The 27,887-nt window shown below is 43.5% G+C and overlaps 1 protein-coding gene and 1 long non-coding RNA gene across 5 annotated transcripts in view; one reads left to right on the top strand and one right to left on the bottom strand.

The window, feature by feature from the left end:
* The window catches only part of LOC125696883 (uncharacterized), a 403,601-nt gene extending 385,951 nt beyond the window's left edge, over window positions 1-17,650 (top strand). For all 4 annotated transcript variants that reach the window (XR_007378594.1, XR_007378593.1, XR_007378595.1 and 1 more), the window contains 2 exons: window positions 11,925-12,217; window positions 17,331-17,650. This is a non-coding gene — a long non-coding RNA (uncharacterized LOC125696883). The remainder of the gene's footprint in view (window positions 1-11,924; window positions 12,218-17,330) is intronic.
* Window positions 15,271-27,887, bottom strand: part of MTX2 (metaxin 2) — a 32,918-nt gene continuing 20,301 nt past the window's right edge. Inside the window, exons 4-10 of the mRNA XM_048953155.1 lie at window positions 22,246-22,318; window positions 19,630-19,706; window positions 18,899-18,991; window positions 18,165-18,203; window positions 17,660-17,785; window positions 16,980-17,056; window positions 15,271-15,763 (exon numbers count right to left, since the gene is read on the bottom strand). Of these exons, the coding sequence (XP_048809112.1) occupies window positions 15,553-15,763; window positions 16,980-17,056; window positions 17,660-17,785; window positions 18,165-18,203; window positions 18,899-18,991; window positions 19,630-19,706; window positions 22,246-22,318 (696 nt within the window). The 3' untranslated portion in view covers window positions 15,271-15,552. The remainder of the gene's footprint in view (window positions 15,764-16,979; window positions 17,057-17,659; window positions 17,786-18,164; window positions 18,204-18,898; window positions 18,992-19,629; window positions 19,707-22,245; window positions 22,319-27,887) is intronic.

Below are 27,887 nucleotides of genomic sequence, written 5' to 3'. Positions count from 1 at the left end.
TTGTGAAAGTTTCTTGTTAAATGTTTCTTTCTTTATTAATTCATTCTTTAGTAATTCTAGTTTCTTGTAGAAAGAGCACAAGAAGGGACATATTTCAACAATGTATGTAGTAAAATTACAGCACTTTGACACTATTTCCAATACAAAGGAAGATATGTCATCTCATTTCTGCTTTTCTCATATAGGTTTTGGCATGGTTAAAATCACTTCCCATTTGCTATTAGAGACTGTTTGAATTGCTTTTTATTCTCTGAATTTTTAATCAGAAGAGCTGAGATTTGCTTTTTAATCAAATACAAATGCTTAACCATTTCTGATCATGTGTTGAAAGAACAACAGGTTGTTTTGTTTCTGTTAAAAACTTTTAAACAGAGTTGAGAAACTTTTCCACATGCTGACACTGAAGAGTTGTGGAGATACTCATTCTGCTGCTCAGGTCCTGTGGGTTTGTATGGGTGTAGGTTGTAATTCTCCACACATAATACACAGATCAGATTATATCACATTTTTGGCCATAGAAATCACTGAGTCTTAAGCCTACACTGACTGTAAATGAGAAACATTTATACCCCAGTGGTGCTGGTGGTCAGTGCTGTGCACAGCAGGAGCCAAAACCCACACAGACGGTGCCAGCTGGCACTGGGGTTGTGTTTGTGCTTTAGCAGAATTTTCTGCCAACTCCCAGAGAGAAGTAGCAAATAAGAAACAAGGAATCTGGCTGCCTTGTCATGTGTTGTTGACTTCATTTCGTCTGAGATGAGACTTTTGCTTAGTAGTGGAGGACTCCCAAAAGAAGTGAAGTTTGCCACACGAGCAAACTTTGATGCTGCCTTTTGAGTGGGGTGGGACTGATGAGTCATATTTGTAGTGAAGGGTCACTCTGAAGAACTTCCACAGCTTGATCCCGCAGCTCTTGGCAAGAGATGATGTAAGCCATGTAATCCAGCTAGAAGTCTGTTGTGATCCTGAAGAGCTGGGAAATATAAGCATTACATTCAAATGTAATGTTGGAAGCAGGTTGTTGCTTGCAGGCTCATTCCAGCCTGCAAGCTTGCTGCGGCTTGTGAGCTTAATTTTAGCTCTGGAACTTGCTCTAGTTTTGAAAGTTTGCTGTAATCCTGAGAGAAGCAGACTTCTCACATGCATGTTTTCTTAAGAATTAAGCCTCCTCCCCCCTCCAAAAAAATAGAAGCACCCTCCCAACACCAAGGGTTTGAACCAGATTTTCCCACCTGTCAAGCACATGCTGGGCCACCTGGCCTTTGTTGTTTGATAGCAGTTATTCCTCACTCCTCTGATCCCAGCAGCTCCAGCTTGGCTACCAGGATTTAATTAGTGAGCTTTTCCCAGCCCCAGAAACAGGGAGACACGAAGGCGGCCAGGAGCCAAAGCTGTTTGGTGCCGTGTTCTGTGTCGTGCAGTGCTTTGCTTTGTCTCTGCCACCCGCAGCGTCAATAAAACAATACGGCTATTTTAAAGTTAGAGCAGCATTTGTTTGACTAACAGCCTGCTCCTTACAAGGTATTTGTATTTGAGCGTATTGAACGTTCATTATGCATTAGGCACTCAGCCTTGTAGCATTGATCCTGGAGAGGCACACCATACACGCACCATACCTGGCTTCACCGCAATTGCAGACGGCAGCTTGGGCTGTTCCCAAAGCAGAGACTGCAGCCCAAATGCCCACTGTCTGCAGCAGGACAGAGCAGCTGAGATGGAAGAGCAGCTCTGAGCCTGCCCCACAGGCAGCTTGGGCTTTGGGTTGGAAATGATCCCGCAGCCCTGGACCAGGCACTGGCAGAGGCAAAAACATTGCACACTCGGCTCGTGGCATTGTGACTGTGCTTCACTTTCTGTGTGAGCGATTCAGACTGTTCATACAAACACAGGACATATACATACGGAGATATAAAAAAACAGAGTCTGTAATACAGCTGTACCTCAAAGAATGCATTGCTTTACTTCCACATTCAAGCAGATAGCACAGCAAAAACTCCTAGAAGCAGCCTACCAGTAAGAGCACAATAATGGTTCTTTTCCTGACCATTAATTCAGACATCATGCAATCAGTCAAATGAATCTGTCCTCCTTTGCAGCTCTCTTGGAGATTGCTGTCCTCTCAGCTTCGATGGAAGGGACCCCAACTCAGTAGCCTGTGTCTTCCTTTAATTAGAGCCAGCAATAGCCCACGGACAGGATCATTTTGCCAGCAGCCATATATCATGCAGACATCGCTCCCCGGCACCTAGATTGCTGCATGTAAGCACAATGTCTCTGACATGGCGGCAGGAAGCACCCTCCGAGGCCATCCCCCAGTCTGGGTGGGTTTCCATGTGATCCCAGGCTTTAGTCCGATCCCACGTCGGAGCCGGATGAAGTCCTCTGGGAGCACTGTGCAGGCAGCTGCCTCAGCAGGAGTGACTGCTCAGGAACCATCTGCATGTTAAGGAGAAACAGCCGTGGCAGGCCATCAACTTTCCTCTATTTGCCGCTGCTGCATATTTTATGTCACCACCATATTACAACATGAATATTCCATATTACAAAATTAACACTGGAAATATTTCCTGTGCATTTTGTGGAATTATGTGTGTTTAGTTTTCTCATTATTGTCTTACTTTCCTCTCTGGAGAATTAATAGTATTATTATCCAGGGCAAGCAAGCCTGGAATTAATCTGACTCAATGTTTAATTATTACTTACGATGATTTCCGGATTATGTACCAGCACTGTAGAATGCCCTGTACAAGCCTGAGCAGAGAGACGTGCACTGGGGTTATCCCAAGACCCTGTCGCTGAGGCTTTTGGCAGTGGCATCTGATACTGCATGGGGTGAGGCTTGGCACAGGCTGCTGCTGCTCTAACCAAAGGAGCACTTGGGCCAGAAGCTGAGAGCCACCACCTGGATGGTTTAGAATGGAGCACAGCTCAGGTCAGCTAGGCACCAGGCAGTGTGGGTGCTTCAGCAGGAGAACTGCAGTCTGCTTTGGGTGCTGAGGGTGACCTGAAGGTCCTCGGAGCAGCTGGGAGTGCTCTCACCTAAAAAAAAGAGGGATTCTTTATGGCTTAGGGCTCTGCAGTAGGGAATGGATGCATAGTAATCTCTTGAAGTCATTTTCAGTCTCCCCAGTTTGTGTGAACTCTGCAACTTGTAAGCCCATCAGTGTGAAGGGTCAGAGTCCATAGCGGGGCAGCACATCCTTGCAGGAACGACTGTGCAGGTGCCAGACAGTGCTGTGGGATCAGTGCAGCGTCACCGCAGGGCAGGAGCAGGAGCTGTGCCCTCAGCCCTACAGGGGTTGGAAGTGACCCTTTTCTGCTTCCTTCACTCAGAAGAAAGAATCACTCCTATATTTCTCTTTTCCTTTTCTCTCTTTTTTTTTTTAATTTTACTCAAAGAATGATGGTAAAAGTAGAGCTAAAGGATGACTAAACAGCAAATGCAAATTTTTTAATTTAAAATCGGATTTATAACCTCCCAGCAAGTTCCAGACAAATTATACCTAAGAACCCGTTATTAAACACTGCTTAGTGTTGTCCACCTTTGAAATTTAGTTTACATAAAGATTTAGGGGTAGGGCCAAATAATTACGTGGCAGGGTAATCTGTTCTTTCTATCTATGGTTAGAATCATTTAACAGATCCATCCATGGAGTGGTTCAGGAGCAAGTACTCAGCAGCAGCTATTTTGGGTCAGCTCAATGCATAGTCTATTAGAGGTATTACTTCTACTTCAGAGTAATGAATCATATTTGCAGCCAGGAAGTCGCTGGTGTAATTGTCCTTAAATATAATGAACACGGAGCTATTTAAAGGTTCAGGGCTGTCTGGTGTGGTGGAAGGTGCCACTTCTCTGGAGGAAGCTCAGTATTCTTCAGTTGGTAGATAGGAGGGAAGGGCACTGTCAGGGTTTGTGCAGTGGCTATTGCCACATTTGTAGATAAATTCATAGAATTTGTAGATAAAGTTAAATTTTGGCGTAAGAGGCACATACACGGTTCAAAGATTCCCTGTGCACGTTAAAAAGCAGCTTACAAGTATTAAAGCTGTTCCTTTTGGTTATTTATTTATTATTTATTCTGAGGTCTAACAGTGCTTAAACCCACAGTGCAAATCAAAGCAAAGACTCTTAAAATACTCCTACTGTCGCAGACAAATTCCCCAGTGCTTCATTTGACAAAAAGATGGATTAGAACAAACTCGGGAGTGTTATTATTACCAGCACCATGAACGATTGTTTCTTTTATTTGTATTAATTACCGATTAGTGCTTTGCATGGCGTCGGCTCTCTCGGACGTTCTGAAGGAGATGTACTGCTTCCCTCAATCTCCTCTTAAAGGGAACCCTGTTCCAACAGCAGGTCTCAGCCCACGCACACAAGTCGTCTCTGGGTCACGGCACACTTCAGCCAAGGCCCTGAGGGAGCAGCACACAGGGCAGCACCCACCGGTCCCCTGCCACCATCTCAGCCACGAGCAGCGTGTGGGATGGCATGGCTGAAGGCTTCTGCTGTGCCTGCCTTACAGAGCAGGCAGCAACCCTTGGGCCTGAACTGTTGTGCTGGCTGCAGGGTGCTGCACCATGCTCAGTGCCCCTCCAGCCTGCGCCTTCCCCAGTCAGTGTGAGCGAAGGCCTCGCTTCTGCCTGGGGAAAGGAACTTGGAGAAGGAGCCTTGCACAGGCAGGTGGAGGAGGCTGTGTGTAAGAGCCTCAAGATGTCCCTGAGCCTACAGGTAGCTTGTGTAGATGTCCAGAGGAAAAGTCCAAGGCAGGCTGCTTGAGTTAGATCTTCAGTACCCTACCTGAGAAGAGAGAGAGGCAGCCTGAGGCTCAGGGCTCCAGCTTTTGTACTTTCTCTGCTTGACCATGATCGTATATGTGAAGGAGACAGGCTGTTGTTTAAGGTGTCATGTAAAACAGGACTAATATTTTGTCAAGTGGCCGTATGAAATGCAGGGATGAGCTTTTTGTGGCCCAGGTTGTGTTAAAAGGGTGGTTCTCAAATAGCCCACTGTTTGCCATCAGCTGATCTGTCATTTTCCATAATTCATGAGCGCCGGGGCAAGATTAGACAATAGAGTCCTGGGCAAGAATTCATTAATTTCCGCCGTGTTTTTAGAAATGTCAGAGGTGTAAAGCTGAGAATAATAAAAGTCAAACTCCCTAGATATATCTACTGTGTTCAGAAGAATATTACTCTGAGCATCCCTGATAGTATACGTCTCGGCGTGTGTGTGTCTTTAATTGGTATGCAAGGAGTTTATCTACTTTACTGCCTGCACTTATCAGAAAAGATATAAAATGGGATGGTGATAATGGCTGCCTTCAAAGAAAAAGATATGTTCTTTCAAGGGTGTAAGTGCAATAAATCTTTCTAGTTTAAGGGCTCACTGGAAGCAGAAAGATTCTGTTCTGCTGACAACTGAATGTGGGGAACTTTCCCAGGGGAAAACAAATCATGTTTCTCCATTCAAAATAGAGTAAAAAGTCACTGAAATGCAGAATCCGGAATGTGTGTTCCAGTATTTCCTACTGACTCCTCCACTGATTAAGACACACCTTCATGCTAAAATGTTTCTCAGATGGTTAAAATGAGGTACCTGGCACTGAATGCACTTAGGATGCACTTGTGAGAGGTTCCCACAGTAGTCAGCAGTTCGAATTTAAAAAAAAGGCTAAAATTAACCCACTGACTTTGGGCCTTTCTGTCTGTATTTGTTTGCTTGTTTGTTTGTTTGTTGAACTGTGCCACAGGAATTAATTTGCTTAGAATAAAAGACACAGTGCTGAGTTAATTGCTATTCCAGAGACATTCTGTTCCATCCACGGAAGGCAGGGTTGAAAACTACAGGCACCTACGGGGTCTTCTGTAAGCTGAAAAGAAATCCGCATATTGACTTTAGAAAAACCCACATTATTCATAAGAATCAAACCTTGTGTGTGACTGCTGTGGTGAAACAAAAAAGACAAGGGGGTTTTAAATTGATCTGTCAGTACGATACTTTCCAGTGCTCACTTTGCTCATGCAGCCAGCAACTGATGTTAGCATGAATTTAAATAATTCCTCCTGCCTTGAATAATGACCACGAAAGTTGAGTAATGGTATCTAACACATTTCCTAACTTTCGAGGAGCTGGCTCTTATCTGCGACTGTTTGTTTGCTCGTCTGCTCCATCCCTAATTGCCGCAAGGTGCTCCACCGACATATGACTAAACATAATACAATTTGATTTGTGTTGCAGTGTTCTGCAAAGAACAAATCTGTAAAATTACAACATGTGAAAGCTTAACACAATGATATAAAATGGCAGTGGCACGGTTCATATCTTAAACTGACAGACTGATGGTGATTATTGCAAGGACAATGCCCTGCATATGTCAAACGATTTGCAAATAATTTATGTCACCTTATCCTCCATTATTGTTTTTGCAGAGGACATAAACTGTGTCACTAATATTAAACTGTCTGCAAAAAAGAGCCTACCTCAGCTTTTTCCTAGCTGAGAACGCAAAGACATCTGCTCAGAGACAAACATGCATATGGCCATCATTTGTCCAACATCTTACACATTGTGAAGGTTTTTTACTTGAAATGCCAACCTATGTGGCAGATGATGTATGTGTTTCTTCAGTCCTGTGATTACCAGCACAGAGCTGCTCCGCGGCGCTCTTCACCTCATCAGTTCCACAAGCTGCACTCCAAGGTGTGTGACACATTTGCAGGAAGATGGCATCTGACATGCAGCAAGGCAGAAGCATTCTGGTGTGAATATTTGACTCCAGATTTTGTTCAAATCAGGGTCAGATTCTGACCTGGAGAAATTAGTGTGGGTAGAGATTTAGCACTACAAAGTAGCAATTTGAAAACTGGAATGAATATATTTTAAAGATTGGAAAGCAAAGGAAAATGGTGCTGTCTCCTGGGGACTCCTAAGCGGCTGCAAAGGAGAGGGGAAGGAGGAAGTCTGTACGAATGACCTGGGTTTTATCCGTTTGGAAATAAGCAGAGGACAAAGCGGGCTTAGTTATTTCTGTTTGTTAACTCGCGTCGTCTCGACTGCTGGGTTCTTTGTTTAGGTTTTGATGGTTCATTTGTTACTACCAAGAAATGCCTTTGAAGGGTTATTTTCAGAGGCCGTTGTGGTTAAGAGAGAAGCAAAGAATGCAGTGCGGAGGTTGGAGCGTGGAGCTGGGAAGGCAGCCTCCAGGCTCCTGGTCCAGATTTTGCTCTGCTCGCATTTGGGACAAATTACTTGCAACTGCTGTGTCTTGACTTTGCTCTTCTGTTGAACAGGTTTTGCTATCTGACTCATCCACTTGGTTCAATTTGCCAAGTATTTTGTAATCTTTGGGTAGAAATCACTACTTTGATTGCAGATCGGTGACGTTTCAAACGTGTGTTGTAGTGATGCGTCAAACAACTTCTGCTGGCTGCAGTGCAAGAGATGGCTCCAACTCACTGCAGAGAGAGCACAAGGCACTGACAAACCCACTGATCTGAGCTAAGGACTGAAATAGAACTCCTTTCTCCTGTTGCTATCAGTTTTTCCTCTTTTAAAAACTTCATTTAAGCATTTCACGCTCTTAACCCCTCAGCAGAGAGGAGTTGCTCCTTGCACTCCCAAGCTTTTCTCAGCCTGCTTCTCAGAAAGTCATTGATGATTTTTACTATTCTAATACAAGTATTCCAAATAGATTTTACAGAGCTGTGTTAGCCAAATGAGTTTTCGTCTTAATTCCTGTTATTTTCCAGTGTTGAATTTTAATCAGGGGAAAGAAAAAAAAAAAAGAAAAAAAAAACCACCTTGTTGCAATTTTCTGTGATTTGTGAGTCAGAAAAGCAGATTTTAGGCATCGTGGCCTCTGGAAACACATCATGGAACTGAGTGACTTTGTCAGCCTTCTGTTTCCTGCAGAAGTGGCATGGGGACTCAGAGTTGCAGAAGGTGGTATGGTTAGGGTGGGGTTGAAGGGTGCTTCTTTCCATCTAAGCAAGCCTGGAAAGCTGGTTTTTCTGTTTGCTCTAAGGTGATTTTAGTGGTGTGAGGAATGTCTTCCAATGCAGAGCAGACAGTGGGATCCGTAGGCATAAAAACTTCGCTACGTTCCTTTTCCCAGCATAGGAGGACCATGAAGTAGCAGCAAAGGCAGTAAGGGCACAGCACACTGAATCAAATAAAAGCTCCTCCTTTGAAACAGGTATGCAGGAGCTGTCCTGTGTGTGTGTCAGAAATGTTCCCATCAGCTGATGGGCAGCATTCTGCACAGCACTGTTTTTGTGCTTTGCTACAAGCGTGTTTTGACATAAGAGAAAGCCTTGTGTGCTCATGCTTGCTTGTCATACAAAAGTTAACAAGCAGGTCTGGCCTAATGCTGGTGATTATCACACACATGCATAAACCTACCTGCCTTTTGCAAAACACCATAACCTATGACAAAATATGCTGGAGATGAATTTATTCAAGTAGATAGAAAAGTACCCTTCCCATCATGCCCCCAAACTACTGATCTCCATCAACTGGTTCTTTAAGCATGCTACAACACAGACTTAAGCTGCAAATGAAAGAGATCTTAGAGATAGTCAGTTATTTGGCTGTATACTTCTTGGCTAGGAGGCACTGTAGATCAAAATACTCTCACTTCTGAGGGAAGGAGCCAACAGAAACTGCAGTGGAATTTTAGAGAGGAATTTACAGGAATTGACGTGGAAGCAGAAAGTGGACTTGAAGGGAAGTTTTTATTGTCTTGAGAAGAAAAGAAAAGGGCAGCTCTTAGCCTAACAGCTTCCTAACATCTGAAAGATGAGAGGCATTCATCACAAGATAATCTCAGGTGATTATCCAGGGCATCAGTGACAGAACTGCTGATCACAAGAGTGAGAGAATCATGTGACCAGCAAAAGATAGCTTCAAAGTCAAGAGAAGCTGGCCAAAATTCTGCTTTGTAGATAAAAGCACAGAGAGGAGATGCTCCCATCCATGAGGGGATGACAGAGAGAGCCTGAGGTCTATGAGGAGAGAGGTTGATCCACAGCTGGAAAGTCTTTGGCAAGAACTGGTAGAGAATGTGAATTCATTATGAGAAGACAAAGGCAAAAAAGGAGCACGCTCTGGCAGCAGGATCATGCCGTAGTTTAAGCAGCATGAGTGATGGCTGCTCTTCATTCCAGCACCACAAAATTGATCAAGGCTGAGCAGCATTAGTTCCTCCCCTCAGTGCCTGCAACAGGGCACCAATACCCCCTGATGGCTCCTGCTCCACCTAGGAGGATGGCCTTCCACTCGCCAGCCCCTTCACTGCTCTTGTGACTGGGCATCCTCTTCATTCTCATTTCAAATTCTTGTCACTGAACAGAAGGCGCAGACCCTAGGAGACAGGTGATTGCAGCAACTCATGTAGAGAAAGTGACCATCACGTCCCACTTCCCTGAGGTCTCTCAATTTCTTCTTAAATGTAAAATAAACTTAAAGGTAAAAAAAATCTACGTTATAAAGCATATATGTGCAGTAAAGCTTGCTTTAGGAAAGGCATGATGTCACATCAGCCTCTAATGTCAGCTCATGGTTTCAAGTCAGCCTCTATGCATGCTGGTTTGGTAGACAGCAGTGGTTTTGACTGTGTCTTCTTTCCAGAAAATGTATCAGCTGGAGCCCAAAAGGGCCTCTAAAGCAAGTCCTGTTCTTTTTTTATTTTTTTTTTTTTCTTCTTTAAACCACAACAAAAAAATGGAGCCCAAAGTTAATTTCTTTTCAGTGGTGTCCCTTCTCTACAGGGCTGAGTTCTTTGACCGTATTTGAAGCTGAGAGCAAGTTTTTACATCTCATTTATGAACCCAAAAAATGGAGTGTCCATGGGCATTCCTACCTGGCCAGCTCCTCAGCTCCGCACCACAGTCTTTCAGGGAGAGGATGGGGCACACCATGGTGGCACAGTGGTTTGCAATTATAAGAGCACACACTCACCTCATTTCTATGGAACCATGTCTGTGTAGGCCGTTTGTGCATTTATATGTGAAATACCTCTGGTCAGGTAGCAAGTATCTGTGGGATTTTTAATCCAGTAGGTGACTGATGGCCCCTGTGTATGGATACAGTTACCTGGGTATAAACTCGCTTCTATTGATGTTGCTTATTTTATTTCCTGTGCCCCCATTACAGCCTTCACACAATGGTGTTTTGCCAGTCTGGTGACTGTTCCTATGGCAAAACCTTCCAGCCCAGGCAAGTCCTAGAAGGTGAAAGTAGTTTCAACATTTCTTTCCAGCCATTACACAATGGGCCCTGAGCTTCTTGCCAAACGCTGCTTTTTGCAAAGTTGGCAATGGGAGCGTGAGCCAAGTGCTGCGACTGTGCCACGCGTGAGTGCACGCTCAGTCGGTGAGTGACAGCAGAGAGATCCGCCAGGAAGGTTTCGCACTACATCACAGCACAACCGGACTGCGCTAATGGTTTTTACTTCCAAGTTCCACTTTTATCCTAAGATCAGATAACAAATAGCATTTTTTCTTTGTAACAATTCATTAATCAGAGAAATGATCCTTGCTGGTGTTTAGATGTTTTACTTAATTTGGTACTTCTGGTCTGCTGCCCCAGTAGTGCCAAAATTATTATTTCTCACCCAGCAGGTGATAAATAACAACTTCAGTCATGATTAATACCATGAATTTCTCAACCTGACTAATGCAAAAAACTTCAAACCTGCAGAACAAGTGGGTGATAATTGTTGTGAGAGCCATTGGAGCTGCACTCTGCTTGTAAAGAAGGAAAGCCACAGGAAATGAAGCATTTTCAGGCAGCGTGGCTGATCCTAAGAGGCATCATTAAGTGCAGCTCAGCAGCATTCTCCATGTGCAGGGCTTGCTATGCTCCTTTTTTTTCCACCAGCCCACATTTTAAGTACATTTGAGAAGCAGGAGATTGCCAGATTATTTTTTTTTTCCTTGGAGAGGTGGAAGAGAAATAAAAGACAGAGAACACAGCAGATGTATATCTCATTAACACCACTCAGTACTACAGTTTTTACTATCTGATGTATGGAGTGATAAATCCTAGAGAAAGCTGCTAAATCCGAAGATCCTTTACCTAATGTTTCTTTGGTAACCTCATCACAGCAGTACAAAACGCAGCAGCAGACACTCCCCAGTGGAGAACTGCCTTCAGGGAGGGACAGGAGAAGCAGGGGCTCAGGGAGAGCTGTCAGCTGGAAACCAGGATCAGCGCTGTAAGGCCTGCAGCTGAAATTCCAGCTGCTTTCACACTTCCACATCCCGGGCTGTTTTCATGTCACTGCTCATAGTGATGTTGGGTGGATGCTCCATTTCCCACGCTGTACATTTGGATACAGGGCCCCACACTTCTACCCACTGAGCTAAACCTGTGCTGGCGAAGGGATGTTCAACTCCATGGGAGGCAGGGCAGCCCTTGCTTATTAAAAGCCATTAGGAAAACATGGGGCCATGCAATAGTTCAGTTATAATCAAAAAGAGAGAGAGAGAGAAAGGAGATACCCTCAAACATTTGCAGCAGAGGTGTTAATGCGTTTGGACAAGAGCAAGACACACAAGGTTCCAAGTTGGGTTTTTAGTTTTTAGAATGGCTTTTGTTTGCCCCACGTAAACAACCCCGTCTATATTATTTAATGTTCAAATTCATGATGATGGTTTCAGTCCTCCCAGGCAGCAGGCCTTGCTGCACAGATTCAAGGCAGAGACACTGCCAGCAGCTAACCTTTTGCCTACAGGGCACAACTCTGAACATCCAAAAAGGATGCACAGTAACACTGCCGCTTTTCTTGTGTATGAAGAGTTATATAATTATAAAACATTTCTAAAACTGGACTTTGTTTCAGTCTGCAGCAATCACATCTGTCGTACTCAGTAAAAGCAACAGTAAACAATAAAATCCCTCTTCTATTTGTTGTCCTCAGCCTACAAGTGCCTGCAGTACAAGTGCCTGCTGTACCACCACTCTCATCTCTGAAACCAGTTTCTCCATCACCCCACAACAGATGCAGAAGTTGCTGTAGTCAGGCAACACAATGCCACAGCAGCACCCTGGGAACAGAGGAGCAGTTATTTTCACCACAGCTTTCCTATTTGGTTTAGCTCTGTCAGGCAAGGAAAGCACGTGCCACTTTCCAGCAAGAACTCATTCAGCTTGAGCATCTCCGTATGAAACAACTAATGGAACAGAAAGGCAATGAGAAGAAATCCACCAAAGGTAAGTGATGTACATGTTGCTCAGGCTCCAAGTGTCCATTCACTTGTAAATAAGTGCTTTTACGACCACTTGTACCACTTTGGCTGAATGATCCTTGCAGTTCTTGTGGTAGGAGCATATTCAGAGGATGTACATTAAGCCATGGCACAGCTGCTTCTGACATGCCTTGTGCTAGAAATCTTATTTTTGTCCTAATTTTGGGAAACAAGAAGTTCCTACCTGGCTTTATGGCTGGTCATGTTTCAGCTTTCATTCTTTTTCTTGAGCTGTGCACAGCAGCTCAGCAGCAGTCATTGTCCTTTAAAGGACTGCAGCTTCCCAGAGCTAGAGCATGGTCTGCAAGCCATGATCCTCAGTGCTGAGTTCATGAAAGCATCACGGCTTCCTGTATTGCTAGAGCTCGATGTCCTCCATCTATGAGTGTAATAGCCATCTTCAGCATCAGTAGCAAAGACTTTTCTTGTAGTTTTCAGTTTAGAGATTGCATAGAAGGACAAGCAGTTATGAACAATCCAGGTATGCTCTTAAGGAAATCAAAAATCCTTTTTAAATTTTGTTCTACTAAGGAAGGTATCAAAGTCAGACTCAAGAAGCAAGAGGGGGAGGGGTTAAGTTTTCAGAAACTATTCAGGTTAGCCTGCAAATCCCTGCATGTCCTCTCACTTCAGAATTGAAAGCTCCATGTAATTTGCCTGTCTCCATATCCTTAAGTGCAGTCTGAGTAGCTCAGATTTACACAAACTTTGCTTGGAACAGATCGCTATCTTTTGCTGAACCACTTCCACAGCATTTGGGCATGTTTTCTACATGAGACATTCAAAGTGGGTGAATACATACAGTACCTCAGCGGGGTTTTTTTCCTGTGAAGTTAAAAGCTTGCTAGGTGTTACCACACAACATTTGCAATGACTATCAGCTCAGGATTCAAATTGTTGTCTTACCGGTGCTCGCTCATCCTCAGAGAAACCTGTTCTTGCCAAAATGCAGCAGTGGGGTTTAATCCAACCCTGTCATTTCAAAGCAATCTCTCAGATTAGTTAAGAAATAGGCCAGTGGCCACTGCAGCCTTAAAAGAGGAAGAATACATGCCCACTGGTGCTTCTCAGGCTATGTGTAAGTTTGTGCACAGGTGGCTTTGGAAATCCACCAAGTAAATTACTTCTGTAGTTCAATCTACTGGTAGCCAAAACCACTGGAGCTGAGTTAAATCCTGCGTTCATGAATGGCGCTCTGAAGTTCATAGGAAGTAAATCCAAGTTTAATCCTTCTGGATTAAAATACTTCCTTTTATCCAGGATCCCCCACCTTGTGGCACTGCTAGCTTTCAAGCCTGTCAGAAAGGATTTCACTCAAAGCAGTGCTTATCACAATATGCCATTCCCCCCAGTCCAAGAAAACCTCCGCAACAAATTCACTTCCTAGTTTTTCCAGAGGTGACATTAATGCAGGAAAGGTGACCCTAAAGAAACTTCTGGGTTCTCAGCTACCAACACTGATAGCAGAAATTGCCACTAAGCAATTAAGAGATGGTTGTTTTGTCTGAAATCCTTTTCAAACTAAAGCCCAACTTGCAAAGCTAAGAAGATGAAACACAGAACAAGGGCAACGTTCCTCTGTTCCTCTCCTAGCAGAAGTGATTTGATAGATAGCCAAGCCCCGCTTACGCACAGATACTTACCTTAGTTCAACTCCATTGTGAGTCCCAGATCAGAAAGCAAGCTGCAGGAATTCAGCTCCATTTTCCAGTTGAGCTGGCAATGCTGGTCCCTTGCAGTGTGAATAAGTAGCAGTGGTTCATGAGCCACAGAGCCAAGAGAGACCCAGCCAATGCAAGGTATGCTGCTGCTTTCTGCTCAGGTTTTAAGGAGGAAACAGCAGCCAAAAATCTCGATCACTGCGTAACAGTTCAAGCCATGCAGTAATTCTGACACTGGAAGGTACAGCCAAATAAATATATTTCATGGTACCAAAACACAATGGTTCCAACAAGTCAGACTGCTCAGGCAGGTTCCCAGTTTGTGTAGAGTGCGTGAGGGCTGGTTTTGCCACCAGCATTTTCCCTGGGTTGTTAGCACTTCTGGAAAAGCATCAAGCACAACTGACACAGCAAAGCAAAGTGATGCTATTTAACATGCTCAAAGAAACACCAGAAAGACAGAGGCCTACGCACAGTCTCTCTTTCCTTGAAAAGGTCCAGATTGCCAGGGTTTTTGGAGCACCAAAGGATATAGTTTTGCTTACTGCTGTATTATTCTATTGTGCTGCCATGCATCACAGGATATGGAGGCAGGAGGACTGATGCATGCCAGCATAGGCTCACACCACCTCATTTCAGGAAGCAAACCACCCCAGCAACTATTTCAAAGTTTAATAGCAGTGTTAACATACTGAAGGTAGAAACAGGCAGATGCTTAGCCAGCAAATTTCCTTTCAAACAAAGAGCAAGACGAACTGAGGGTAAAAAACACTGGAATTAAAAAAAAAGAAAAAAAAGAACTCTAATCTGAAAACCAATGGTGAACAAGAAGTAAAAGCAGAAACAAGGCAAACACAATGACAACCAGTAGCTGTTCTGACACACTGACACAAAATAAGGACTGAATAGAACCTCATCAGTTGTGATGTTGCAAAGCTGCAAGACATTTTTGTCACTCAGTTCCTGGATGCATTTTGGCTGAGGCAGGAGAACTTCAGTTCTCTAACGCTGTCCAGAACAGTAATTTGGACATACAGCTCTCCTCCAGGTAGAAGTGTTATTCTAATAGCAATAGTATGAGGGGAAGGAAAAAAAAAAAAGCCCTAGAGCCCTATTTTTGACCACTCGTTTACAAATGCTGGCACTTTTGTCGACATTAATTTTTGAAGTGCAAGCACATGAAAGGCTCGGGAGTGCTGGCAGAAGGAGGAAGTGTTTTCCTATAATGAGTTTTATTACAAAGTCAAATGATTCATTCGCTATGTCACGTATTCCTTGTGCTTTTTTACTGTAAGGATGAGCAGAAACTATTCCACTGGCGTGAAGCTTAGTGAAAGCCATTTAGAAAGATCAGAGGGACTTTTACAAATATTTTATTCTTTTTAGTACAGACACAATATTCTTTCAAGGTCACTTCAGAGTAAGTGGCATGCGGCCTATTGAAATCCAGGTGCCCGTACAGTCATTTCAAGTTAAATGTGCACAGTGTATTCTACAACACTACGTTTGGAGAGGAGTTCTTGCTTCAGAATGATTTGGCAGCTTCAAAACCAATTCAATAAACATTTTCAAAACCAACTCAATAAACAACAAAAACCAAAGCAGAAATGCAGCACACCCTGACCACCAAACAAGACGCTTATCTCAGTAAGGACCTTTTAGCACATCTGGCTGAAGCAGTTGCAGGGCTATCTTTATCGTGACCTTCAAAGTATTGCTGCTCTATTCGCCTACAAAAGGCTGTGAGGTTACCATAGTTTTTCACTTTTTCAGAGAGTTCATCAGTGATTAGTTGAGTAGTAAGGATTGTAAACAGATGTCCGAATACCAGAGCATCTAATTCAGTTGGTCTGTAAAAACAGAAGAACAGAACAGATATTTTGGAAGGCAGGTCCTGATCGAGAAATATCCCATCTCTGGTTTGAGTAACCTCCAGGTAACCATGCCATCTAAGAACTGAGAATTAAACAAGCAACAAGGAATTTAGCAAACACGTGGGAAAGGAGCACAGTATGAGCATAGCTCTCAATATCTCAGCTTTCTTTCCTTCTGGTAATTGGGAAATGTAAAAATAACACTTATAGAAGGGGCACAGTTACTGGTCGAAGTCAGCCATGCTCCACCATGGGTTTTCTCCCTTTTATTTATTGAAAGGGATAGATAAACAAATAAATAAATATTTATTTTTCTAAATAAATAAATGAATTGACTAAAAATTACAATAAAAGAGGGGGAAAATAAAGCTCTTTCTATTCCCTTTTTGTGCTTCTTCATACTCAAGAGCTACTTATCCAATTAGAAAAGGAGCTCCAGACTGACAACAGCTGGCGATGTTTATTTCATAGAAGTGGACACAAAGCAGGTATCACAGAAGACTCTTTTTAGAAGAGTCTTTTTCAGCATCTCCTGGGTAAATGTCACACAAACACAGTGGTCATTTTGCTGTTTTTCACTGTTACTCCCCTACTACTGTTTAATCCACAAAACCTCCAACTGGCTGCAGAGGATACCTAAAAACCAGAGCCTGAGAAACCTGGAGGTTTTCAGCACAGTTCCTTATGCTATAGTTATCAGCCCTGAATACAACCCAGGAAGTACTCCTCAGATGTTATTTAGCATTTAATTTAAATATGTAAAAAAAACCATGAATTACAGAGAGAAAAAAATTGCTTTTTGCAGTTGGCATCAATGAATGGAAGCAAAAGACATCTGACAAAGTCCAGGTTGTTCCTTTTATCTCCTGTCCTGTGCTCAGTAAAGAACATCACCTAAGAAATACAAGCTATAAAAGTATCTTTCTTTCTTTCTCTTTAAGAAATCAACTGTATACAGGTGCAAGCTTGTAGCCTACATGAGCTGTGGTGCTCTTTCCTTTTAAAATCTATAATGACTTGTTTCTGAAATTGTATTGCAGCCACCCATTCAAATTTCCTCAACTATTAAAGTAAAAGAGAAGGTTTCCAGATTTATAAACATATACCTGTATGCACGTTTTTAAATATATTTATATAGATACACGGGTGGGGGTTTTCTGTGGATGTACCATTTCTGTAGGGAGCAACTTACTGCTTATTGAAGAAATATGGTTGTGTTCCTAATCTCTGGGAGAGAGCCTGACAACACTGGTCTACATCTTCAAGCACCTATCAAAACACACGAGAGATAAGATATTGTCAGGAAAGAACAACAGTAAATATATATATGTACTTCCTTACTGTATTTGTGCTGGCAGAGGGAACAAGGAATATACAATGCTGGAGCATCAAAAGCTGCTAAAGGCAGCAACTAAGTGTTATTTAATCACACATTTAATGTAGAGCCAACTCTAATTAAGTGCTTTCCAAGAAATTTTTAACTTAGCTTACTGAAAGGTACTAACTAACACATCAAATTGCTTTCTTTTCCTTTTCTTTTTAGACTATTGAGAAGTGAAGCTGCAGTCTGCAAAGCGTGCTTATTAATGCCACAGGAGAGGGGCAGCAATTCAAAATCTGTTTTTCAGGACCGTCAGCTAAACTAACATGAACAGAGATGCACGTGTGGTAAAGCATCCTTCCTGCCACTCCATCAGACTGCGAATCATTTAAGATTTATCACTGCTGATGACAGATACCTCACCTCACATAACCCTGAACAGAATTTTGTTGTAACAGTTGCAGTTAAATAAAGTGTTACTTCTCTTAAGTCTTAAATAAAAGAACAATGGAAAACACTGGGAAGAAATAAGCCTTACCCCTCATACTGACCTGTTCGAGCGTCTTGCCAGCCCACCCAATGGCCTTCATCTTCCTTCTTATCTCCCATTGCTTCTGATAGGACAGAATGCGGTTAAGAGGCCAGGGGTAAGGAGAGCCATACCTTGGGTGAGTAATCTTTGTTAAGAAACAGAAAGTTACTTTGTTACAATCTAAAAATGCAGGCAGCTCTATTTACAAAACAGCTAAGAGAGCAATAAAGAAAAAGAACGTTGTGTGATACGTTGCAATTATTTGTGCAGAATTTATTGTTTTCAGTATAACCATTTGAAATTATTACCTTGGAAACATATGCAGAACTCATATTTGTTCTGCAGTCACATACCTCCAGTAAAGTTACAACTTCCCTGAAATGTGTACGCAAGCAGAATTCGAGTGAGAAGACTGTATCATTAACGGAGCTCAATGTTTCATTTATGAGTAGGGACTTCCATTTGTGAGCAAAAGTGTTTTCTCATTAAATTTTAATTAAGATAAATGTTGCAGAACCACTCACCTCCTCTACTGTAACATCATCACACCACTGCAGATAGAGCTAGGAACAGAAAGAGCACTTACTACAACTTCCTAATAAACGAGAATACAGATACAATCATTTCTCACTAGTAGAATTTTCCTTTCTGTATTAGATTAAATTTCCATTTGGTGCCTTCTATTAGACTTGAACACAGTGAAGAAATTAAAACCAGAGTCACAAGCCCAGCTCCAAGTTGCTGGCTCGCAAGCAGCAGAACCAAGCTGGAGCCAAAGGCCCGCTGCAGTTGCCTGTGCCACACACAGCCCAACACCCAGGTTCCCTCAGCTATGTGCCTGCGAGCATTTCCAGCACCGGCCCCACATCACATTAACAGGCCACGGGCACGACCCGCGGGGCAGGCCAGCCTCCAGCAAGGCACAGCAGCTGTGTGGAAGGCGGCAGTGGGCTGCACAGCCAGCAAGGACTGCTGGCGTTTTCCATCCGCGCAAATCAGGCACTTCTACAGCCACAGGGCGTGCTTCAGACAGGTAAATGGAGCTGTACACATGGCTTGTGTCTGCAGGAATATGTCATCAAGTAGTCCACAGGATCCACAGCATTTATTCCTGTCTCATTTCACCTTAAAAACTGATGACCTGATCTAAGATTTTAATCTAAGAAGAAACAGTATTTCCAGAACAAGAAAATATCATGAAGCATTCTTGCCTATAATCCCTTATGGAAGTATGAGCAGTTACTATGGTTTGCTGTACCTCCGCTGTCAGGAGCATATTATTGACTAATTCCATGTAGGCTTTCATCTCAGCTTTTTGGACTTCATCCAACCCATCGCTGAGAGAATGGCCCTAATGGGGAAAGAAAGAGACACGTAAGGAGGATATTGGAATATTCAGCAGTGCCTGACCCAAAGACCTCAGAAGTCAATGAGCTTTGGTTCAGATACTGATCTGTCACGCAACACGTCACAAGTTACACACGTACTTTCTACATAAAGTGCCCTTTAGAATGAAAAAGAAATAATCATAATGTAACAGAACTGATCTGCAATAAATGTAGTTATTACCAGTTAGAGGTGAGCACACAGCCTGTGTCAAGAAGTAAACACAGATTTACATCTGTGCTACAGCTTTATAAAGTGCTCGGTGAGAAGACAATGTTGTTGAAAATACAGCTTCAAAATTTACACCAGTGATTTCTGGGTTTAGAAATTCAGAGACAGAGACGTAGAAAACCAGCTGCAGAAACTGGCAGTGGCACGCACGTGTCCTGCACAGAATTTGCTTCCTGAATTTGAGGTAATGTTAAATTGAAACATTTCCACCTCAGCACTCTCACTTCGGAGTGTCTTTCTTTTGAACCAGCACCAGATTGCTGCACCGTTTTAACAATGAAGTAACATTCCAGCAGAGCACAGCAACTGCACAGCAGTGCTAAAGAAGACTGATACGCAACCCAGTAATAGATGCAGACTGTGTGTAATTACCTTGGCTTTCACAAACTGGACTATGGGCCCGAGTTCAGATACTACTTGGTTTCCCACATGAATAAAGGGCACTTTGCCTGTAAAATGAGAAATGTATTTTATTAGGAGCTTTTTATACATGTCAACTATCATTTCCTATTTTCAGTGCAATTAAATATCACAAGTATGCCTGAACATCAGTCTTGGTTTTTTGTTGTTGTTTCTTCTTTTTCCAGATGAACACAGGTCAAGTTTTTACACATGAAGCTCACACAGCTTTCATTTGCAATAACCAGTGTAACTGCCCAATCTTCTTCCTTCTGACCCTCTTTGACTTGCAATTCCTTAGCTCAAAGTTACTGAATGAGATCTATTGACCTGTATTTTAATAACGGATTTTGCTTTGCTGGAAAGACAGAATTCAGCATTGCTCTGAAGTACAGGTGGGAAATCCCAGGTAATCAGACTGAGCCCTCGGACAGTCTGACAAGAAGACGTTCCCACCCTCCCTTCCAACCCACGAGCAGGGAAAGGGCTGCTGAAATGAATGTGGGAGATGTGGCACCGAGCCCAGAAAAGCAAGAGGAGAAAGCAAAATGCACACTCAGCAAGGCTGGATCTTGTCTCTCTCTCCTCCTATCCTAGATTTCCAGTGACTGGGACCAGCTCATAAAGGAGAGCTGAGGGCTCCTCTTCCTTCAACCCACCCTAATCACGTTGCTCATTTTCTAACTCTCCAATCAACTGCAATGACAAACATCAATCTTAAGTACTGTGTAAATTTAAGACTAAATGTTTATGATTATTTATATGACTGAAACTCGCCACAAGACAGACATGCACTGGGCAGTTTGTATTACTGAGAAAGCCCTCATGACCAAATACAGCAAAGAAGCAGCCCAGTGCAGTGGGACACAGCACACTCTTACTTTCCTGTCTCACTGTGGGCAAACTCTGCTCTCTACAAAACAGCCGAAGAGCAAGATCAATACCTGCCCAGCTCCAAACATATTAGCAATACATGCATTCCTTTCCACTGACATAAAAGCTACTGCTGACCTAGTTCACACGGAGTTCATGCTCACAGCACATCCAGTCTTTATTTTTACCCTGAGATTCACTCTCACTGGCCCAGCTGGCCTCAGGGTAAAGAAGTGCACCATAGCAAAGGCTGCACTGCGTCCGTACGCTGCGTACTGTGAAAGAAAACACAGCCCCCTCTGAGCTCCAGAGCTTCACAATATCCATCAGGCTCCACTTCACACACAACAACCAGCCCTCTGGTGCTCCACTTCTGACTCCCTCGTAATGGATTTTCTCATTATGTGGACTGTGAGGTAAATAACCTTCACCCCAAAAAGATGAGATACACATCTGTCTACTGCTGTCGCGAAACTGTTGGTGGCAGAGGAGTGGACAGCAATTAAAAACCTGTTTTGAATTATTCTTACAGAATCAAAATATTGTAAAGAAAGACAATTGGGAAAGTGAATAAAAATCCAGGAGTAAGGGCAAAAAGAGCATGTGTAGCTATGTTTAAAATTGAGCTGGTATCTGTTCCCTTTGTGCTCATTTTCATCAGCCAGCAGAAAGAAGAAGGGGTCAGACCAAAATTACACATCAGGTGCCCACAAGTGTGGCCATGGGCTGGGGAGGCAAAGGGCACAGGGCTGCCATCTGTCCTGCTGCTGCACACTTAAGAAGCTCCTCTGTGCAGACATTCGGCTTTCCAACACAGCCTTTATTTATATATCACATATATAACTCCAAAGTTTGGCTAGTTTTTACTCTGTTTCCACTTGCTTTGCCTGCAATACCAGCAGCAACAGAAGCAATACGGGTGGCAGCCATGCTGACAGGCAGGCATCAGCTAGAGGCAGGCAACTGGCAAAGAAGCACCTCCTTCTGCAACAAAACACTGGGAAGGAGTGCAAGGACCGCCAGACCGGAGAGCCCTGCAGTCAGCAGCTCCCGCTGGGTTTTAGGCAACCTTCTGGAACCAGGCTCTGGGAAATTTTAGGCAACCAGTCACCTTCAGCAGAAAGCAGACAGTATGCTTCATATGGTTACTTTATTGTTGGTAGGTTTGGTGGGGTTCTGGTTTGGGGTGTTTTCGTTTGGTTGGTTGTTTTTTTCCCCAGACAGTCTCCTTTATCAGAGAAAGGTTTAAAATCACCTGTCACCCTCGGCTGACAATGCACTCACTCTTCATTTTCGCCCTGTATTTACATACTGGCCATTATCTCTCAGGTAAGGTAACAAAAGAGGCTCTCTAGTATTCTCACCCTCTCACATATGGGAGAATATACCAGCACTCGCTGATTGGCAGGAATATTCCCTGGATGCAGAATAAAGACATTCTAGGAAATGTAAGTCTTTCTGCTTAGGCCTTTTAGAGAAGATTGCCACCAGAGATTTGAGCTGCACTGACGTACTGTGTTCACAGCCTCGGTTCCGTGTTGTACCACCATTAGTTGACATGTAACTGTTCTAATTGCTTATGGGAAAGGAACAGGAGGAGGGGGAAGGCCCCGCACGGGGCAGCGCTGACCGCCTGTTATCAGCGAGAGAAGGCACGGTTGCCATGGTACCAAAATGGAGGTGTAATGCAGTAATCTAAATGAAGGCCGCACTTACCAGATGGGGACATGTACTCTGCATTGGCCCTGCAAACCACCCGAACTGGCAGATTGCACATTTGCAAGAAGGCCTGGAAACAAAGCATTGAAAGAGCATTGATACACCAGTGACAAACAAATGCCTTCTTCTAGATACATTTGACTACATCTTAGCAAACTGTTAGCAGGCACCAACCAAGTACACATCCTTGCATAATGCTTCTAACAAAAAAAGGAAACCAAGGTTTTCTAACTTCTTCAGACAATTGCTTATCATCCAGTCAATGGCTGGAATTCCTCTAATTAAGATTCTCCCCCACACACACACTCTTAAGAGATGCAAAGAAGCAGTGCTGTAGCTGCAAGAAATTAAGTGACGTTCTGCTCCTCCTGAAAATCACAGTGCGTACTTCTTGTGGCTGAAGCTGGCTAAGCAAGCTGACACTGTGTAACACAGCAAAGACACACAGCACCTTCCCACACTGGAACAGTCATCAGAAATTTTGCTTTACAATACTCTGTGAGCATGTCTGCTTTATTTATTTCCTCTACTGCACGTGAACTGTGAGTGCAAGTGATCGATTTACTGTTTCTTTCATCTCCAACCCTGGATTCAAACATTCTCACTGGGATACCCATTGTTGTCAGCAGCTGCCATTGCTACAAAAGCCCCAACGTGTTTCTGTTTAAACAGCAAAATATCAAGAAATGCAATTTAGTTGTATCGTGGAAACAAGGAATCTTAACCTCCAGAGTCTCTCACAACTCAGCTGAAGTCCTTTCATTCGTTTTGTCTTTGCCAATAGAAAGGTCAGAACTCCAGATTCCAACATCGCACCTTTTTATCCACTGTGGCTGGAAACTAAAGCCTACACCATGAAGGTCACTAACTAGGAAGAAAAAGGCTGCTGTAAGTTGAGGGACAGAACATGGTCTGCATTCACTGTAAGCAAGCAGACCAAATCCAAAATGCCAAGATCTTCAAGGAAGGCAAACAGTACAGCATACTTTTAAACCCTGTTTTGGAAACAGCTATCCCAGCCTGAACAACATGTACTCCATTTACATTTCAGCCTCATTTGGGAGAGGAGGTAGAAAACCGAAGGAAACAAGGTACGCAGCATCCAGCAAAGCCCTGCCACAGGCTCCCAGAACCTGACCCAGCCATAAATAACTACATTTAGGAAATCAGTGCCCATGGCAGAGGGGCACCTCTGCACTACCTAAGACCACAAGGCATTAACAAGTATCAACATCAGCCCTGTTCCTAACTTGGTTTCTGTAGTACCCACCAAGCAAACAAACAAACCACGCCTCTCCTCCTCAGGTGCTTTGTTCCCAAACTCTAACCCAAGCACTGATGCTAACAGTACCAGGGAACAAAAGCCAAAAGCTTTGCTCCCTTGCAATGCCTCTTCCAATCAACTCAGGAACCCCACAACCCATTACATCACTTGGCTCTCACTATTTCAGATGACCTAAGTAATCCCAAACCCCAAATTAAAGCAGGGAGCTATGGTCACAGCTGCTAAAGACAATGATTGCAGCTGACAGGAGCACGGGCCTCTGAACCCGAGAGGCTCTGCAAAATCCACCAGTAACCTGAGTTTTTGATTTCTTCCTAACCCCAACTGAAAGTACTGCTCAGGAGCCAATTAGTACACACCCACAAGTCGATACACCTCTGCCAAATGCTCAGAACTTTGACCTAGTCTAGAATAAGCTGGTCGTTAGATTGCCAAACCTCATCCCAACCAGCACCCCTATAACTGCTTATAGCAGCAACCATCACCCACAGAGAACACAGGGCACTGGCCACATTTGACAACATCACACCTTCCAAGTGCACAACCACCAGAACTCAATGCTCTTGTAGGCTCCGCTTCCCGAACTCCGTGCAAGCAGTAAGAACCCAAAGGAATAATTCTTAAGCAGGAACATAAGGCACTGTCTCAGTGCTGCAGCTCTTCCTTTGCCTATTGGCTCTGGGGCTCCAGCGCCGGTGCAGACTGTTCCAGCTATTACTGTATGCATCGTGTCCTCTGCCCAAATGGGGCACTGAGTTCACTGCAATTCTGTATTAAGCTTGAGATGAATTTTAAGGCCGCCATGTACTGTTCCCACTGCTGGTTCAGATGAGAATGTCTGATCTGTGCTGGAACACATGAATAACTAAAAAGCTCATGAGCGCAGAGACACAATCAAGCAAAAGGAAGTACAGGACTATTTTTACATTTCCACATCGGTGCAACAAAAATGAGATATGCCAGCACAGAGCAGTCAGGTTATATGAGCTGCTTTGGCAAATTCTTGTCCACTGTACATTGGCTCCTCCACAGTACAAAGTTTCTACCAAAAACACGGCTTGTGTCTGTGAAAAGCATTCCTCAGTATTGAGGTTAAATTATAAACAAAATCTTTTTAGTGTAAAGAGTTCAGCCAAGAGTTCAGCAGAAATCTGAACGTTCCTTCCTCCCTCCTCCTCCACAATAAACATCCACAGACCAAGGAACATCGACCTCTCTAATACTTGGCAGGGAAGTTCTACCTCGGTCTCTGGCCTGCCTGAAAGTGATGGAGAACACATTTGGACATCTCAGTGCTGCAAACGTGCTGGATCCTTGTGCCTTCTTAGCACTTAATAAAGAAAAGAGCAGAGAGGAAGCTGGGCTAGAACTGAGTTCTAACATGGAAACAAATTTTCACTGAACACAATAAAACGTTCACTACTCTGTGTAATAAAGAGATTCTAGCAAGCTTAGAAGCCAGTCAGCATATCCTCTGCAAACTTTAAAAAAGGCCCCTGAAATACTCACCAAAGCACAAACAACCAGAAAAATCCTTCGGAAGTGGAGAACTGCTGTTGTTTGAAAAGTTACAAGACTGGGGAATCAAAACACCAGTATGCTTTAGCACACATCTGTACCCAAAAAGCATGACCTATCCATCTCAAGCGCCCCTTAAATATTCTTGTGCAGAAAAAAGAAGGGCAAAAGCTCCACGGTGAGCTTTCACCATAAGGGCTCAGCCTAAGAAACAGGCCTTGCATCACCACAGGCATACCTACCTTCTTTTATTGACATAAACATGAAAAGCTTCCAAAACTGCTGGTTCTAACGACACACGTAGTTCTTCACTCCTGGGCACAGCGAATGCTCAAATATTCATGATTTCTTTTAGAAAAGACATTGGCAATGGCTCTGATCAATGCATTCTTACGAACACTCATTGCCAGAAAACCTCAAACTCTTTCCTGACGTGTTCAGCTAGAAGAATTCAATTTCAGACAGCAACTGTTCTGTGGCACAAACTCAGGTGAAAATTGGCAGAGATTTTAGGAATCTTACAGCGGGAACACAGGACAGAGAAGACAAAAGCAGCAGTGTCTGTGAAGCGTTATCTTGTTTAACATTTCAGCCCAGCGATCAAGGGAGGATACGTTCCCTTTTGGACCACTCACATAGAATGTTTCGTACCAGCACACTTGGTGTGCAGATAGCATCAGACCATGAGGTTTCCAGTCCTGGTAACAGACGCAGTGGAACACAGCTCAGAACACCTCCTTCTCCCTCCGTACTTGGCACACACGATCTGAGCAAGCCCCCGGCACGGCAGTGCTCCAAGTGCTGTGGGAGCAAAGGGCGAGAGGGAAGGTTGCAGCCACCCCAGGGTGGTTCTGCTGAGATTTATGAAGATATCAACACCTCTTCAAAGACACGGCATCAAAAGCTGAGCGACCTGAAAGATCAAGGGCCCAGACTTATTCCAGGACATCAGAGATCATTGTCAACATCATAAATTTGGCTGATGAACTTTAAAAGAGGCTGAAAGGGGCCAACTGAATTCCAAGTAACACACAAGCTAGTTAATCAAACCCCTCTAAAAGTTCACCTAAAAAATTGGTGAGTGAGACAGTAACAGCACAACCAGAAACCTGACACCAGCGGAGCCCCAGCCGAACTGTCAGCCCCCAAAGGTGCTTTTAATTCTAAAGAAAAGCATTGAATTCCCCTCTCTCTCTTTGTCCTCTGTGAAAAAGAAAAATTACTGCAGCAGTACAAACAGAGCGAATCCACAACGTGAATCTCCTTCAGCACTTTGGATTCTCACACAAGAACCTCAGAGTAGTTGCTTAACACCTACCCAAAAGAGTTAATTACTAGGATCGATTAGGAGAGATGAGGGATTGATATTCTTATTTCCCTTTGTCCACACTGCAGAAGATCAGAGACAGCTGCCCAGCAGACTTTATACCAGCAAAGGAAACTTAATTCAAGCATAAATATACCAAAGTAACTACAGCTGAAGGAAATCAAACCAAAGTACTCATTTATTTTAAAAGCCCGAGCAATTTCATGGCTCATACTAGTTAACACTGCTTTTATGAGTGTAATAAAATCTCAGGTTGGGAAGAACTGAGTTTATTCCCCTGGTATCAACAAGACCTCCTCTTTTATCCATGCATATCACTGGTTATGTGCATTTCTGTAAACTTAAAAACAAGGGCCTGACTTTCTTGATAGGTATTGACATTTGCCAACAACCAAAGCAGAAACTAGGAAGATAATCTGGGTTAGTAACTTTGGTCATTATAATGTCCTCTACAAAAACCTTTAAGTTATTTCTAGAACAAAACGTGTCCTTTCTTTGGATGAGGTTAATGTGAAAAACAGATGAAGATATTAAAAATAAAGATTTGGTTTAATGGAGTCTGTCATCATCTCTCCCACACATGCTCTGCTCTCCCCTGCAGGCTAACCAACCCCCATTCTCATGCTTTTCCAGTCTCCATACCTATAGCATCACATTCTCTTCTGGCATCTGGGAAAGAAAGGGAGAAATATGAACAATGTCTTTGTAGCAATGCTACATCTCTCTTCTTCCAGACAGAAAGCACTGAGTCTACAAAGCTTCCTCTGCCTCTGTGCACCTCAGCACATTTCCATGTTTCTTGAGTACCTCCAGGTACGGTGACTCCACCACCTCCCTGGGCAGCCCATTTCAGTGCCTGTCCACTCCATCAGTGAAAACATTCTTCCTAATATCCAACCTGAATCTCCCCTGGCACAACTTGAGGCCATTCCCTCTCATCCCACCACTACTTACGCAGGAGAAGAGTCCAACCCCCGCCTTACCATAACATCCTTTCAGACAGTTGTATAGAGCAACAACGTCCCCCCCACGAGCCTCCTCTTTTCCAGATTGAACAATCCCAGTTCCCCAATCTGCTCCCCATAAGACTTGTGCCCCAGACCCCTCACAGCTTCAATGCCCTTCTCTGGACAGCCTCCAGGGCCTCAGGGTTCTTCTTATAGTGAGAGACCCCAAACTGAACACACTACTCAAGATGCAGCCTCACTAGAGCTCAGTACAAGGAGACAGTCACCTCATTCCAAAATATTTGGTAAGAGGCTTTGAGGTGACGCTTGTTAGAAAAGTAATCAACAATGCTGTGCATACCATTCATGACAATAATGGCAGGCACACCTCCTGACAAAATTACTGAGTACACTTACAACAACAGTGTAGCTTACAGGACACAACAAACTGAAGGCTTGCTTTGTTTTCTTATACTTTACCCAATTTCAAATTAAGAACGTAAATAGCATGTTGGATTTCAATTACTGAAAAAAAAAAACAGTCAGTACTGCTTTGCCAAGG

This window comes from Lagopus muta, chromosome 8 (assembly GCF_023343835.1).
Source record: "Lagopus muta isolate bLagMut1 chromosome 8, bLagMut1 primary, whole genome shotgun sequence".
Taxonomy (NCBI): domain Eukaryota; kingdom Metazoa; phylum Chordata; class Aves; order Galliformes; family Phasianidae; genus Lagopus; species Lagopus muta.
Note: the sequence above shows the minus strand (reverse complement) of the source record. Positions and strands in the feature narration are given on the sequence as shown.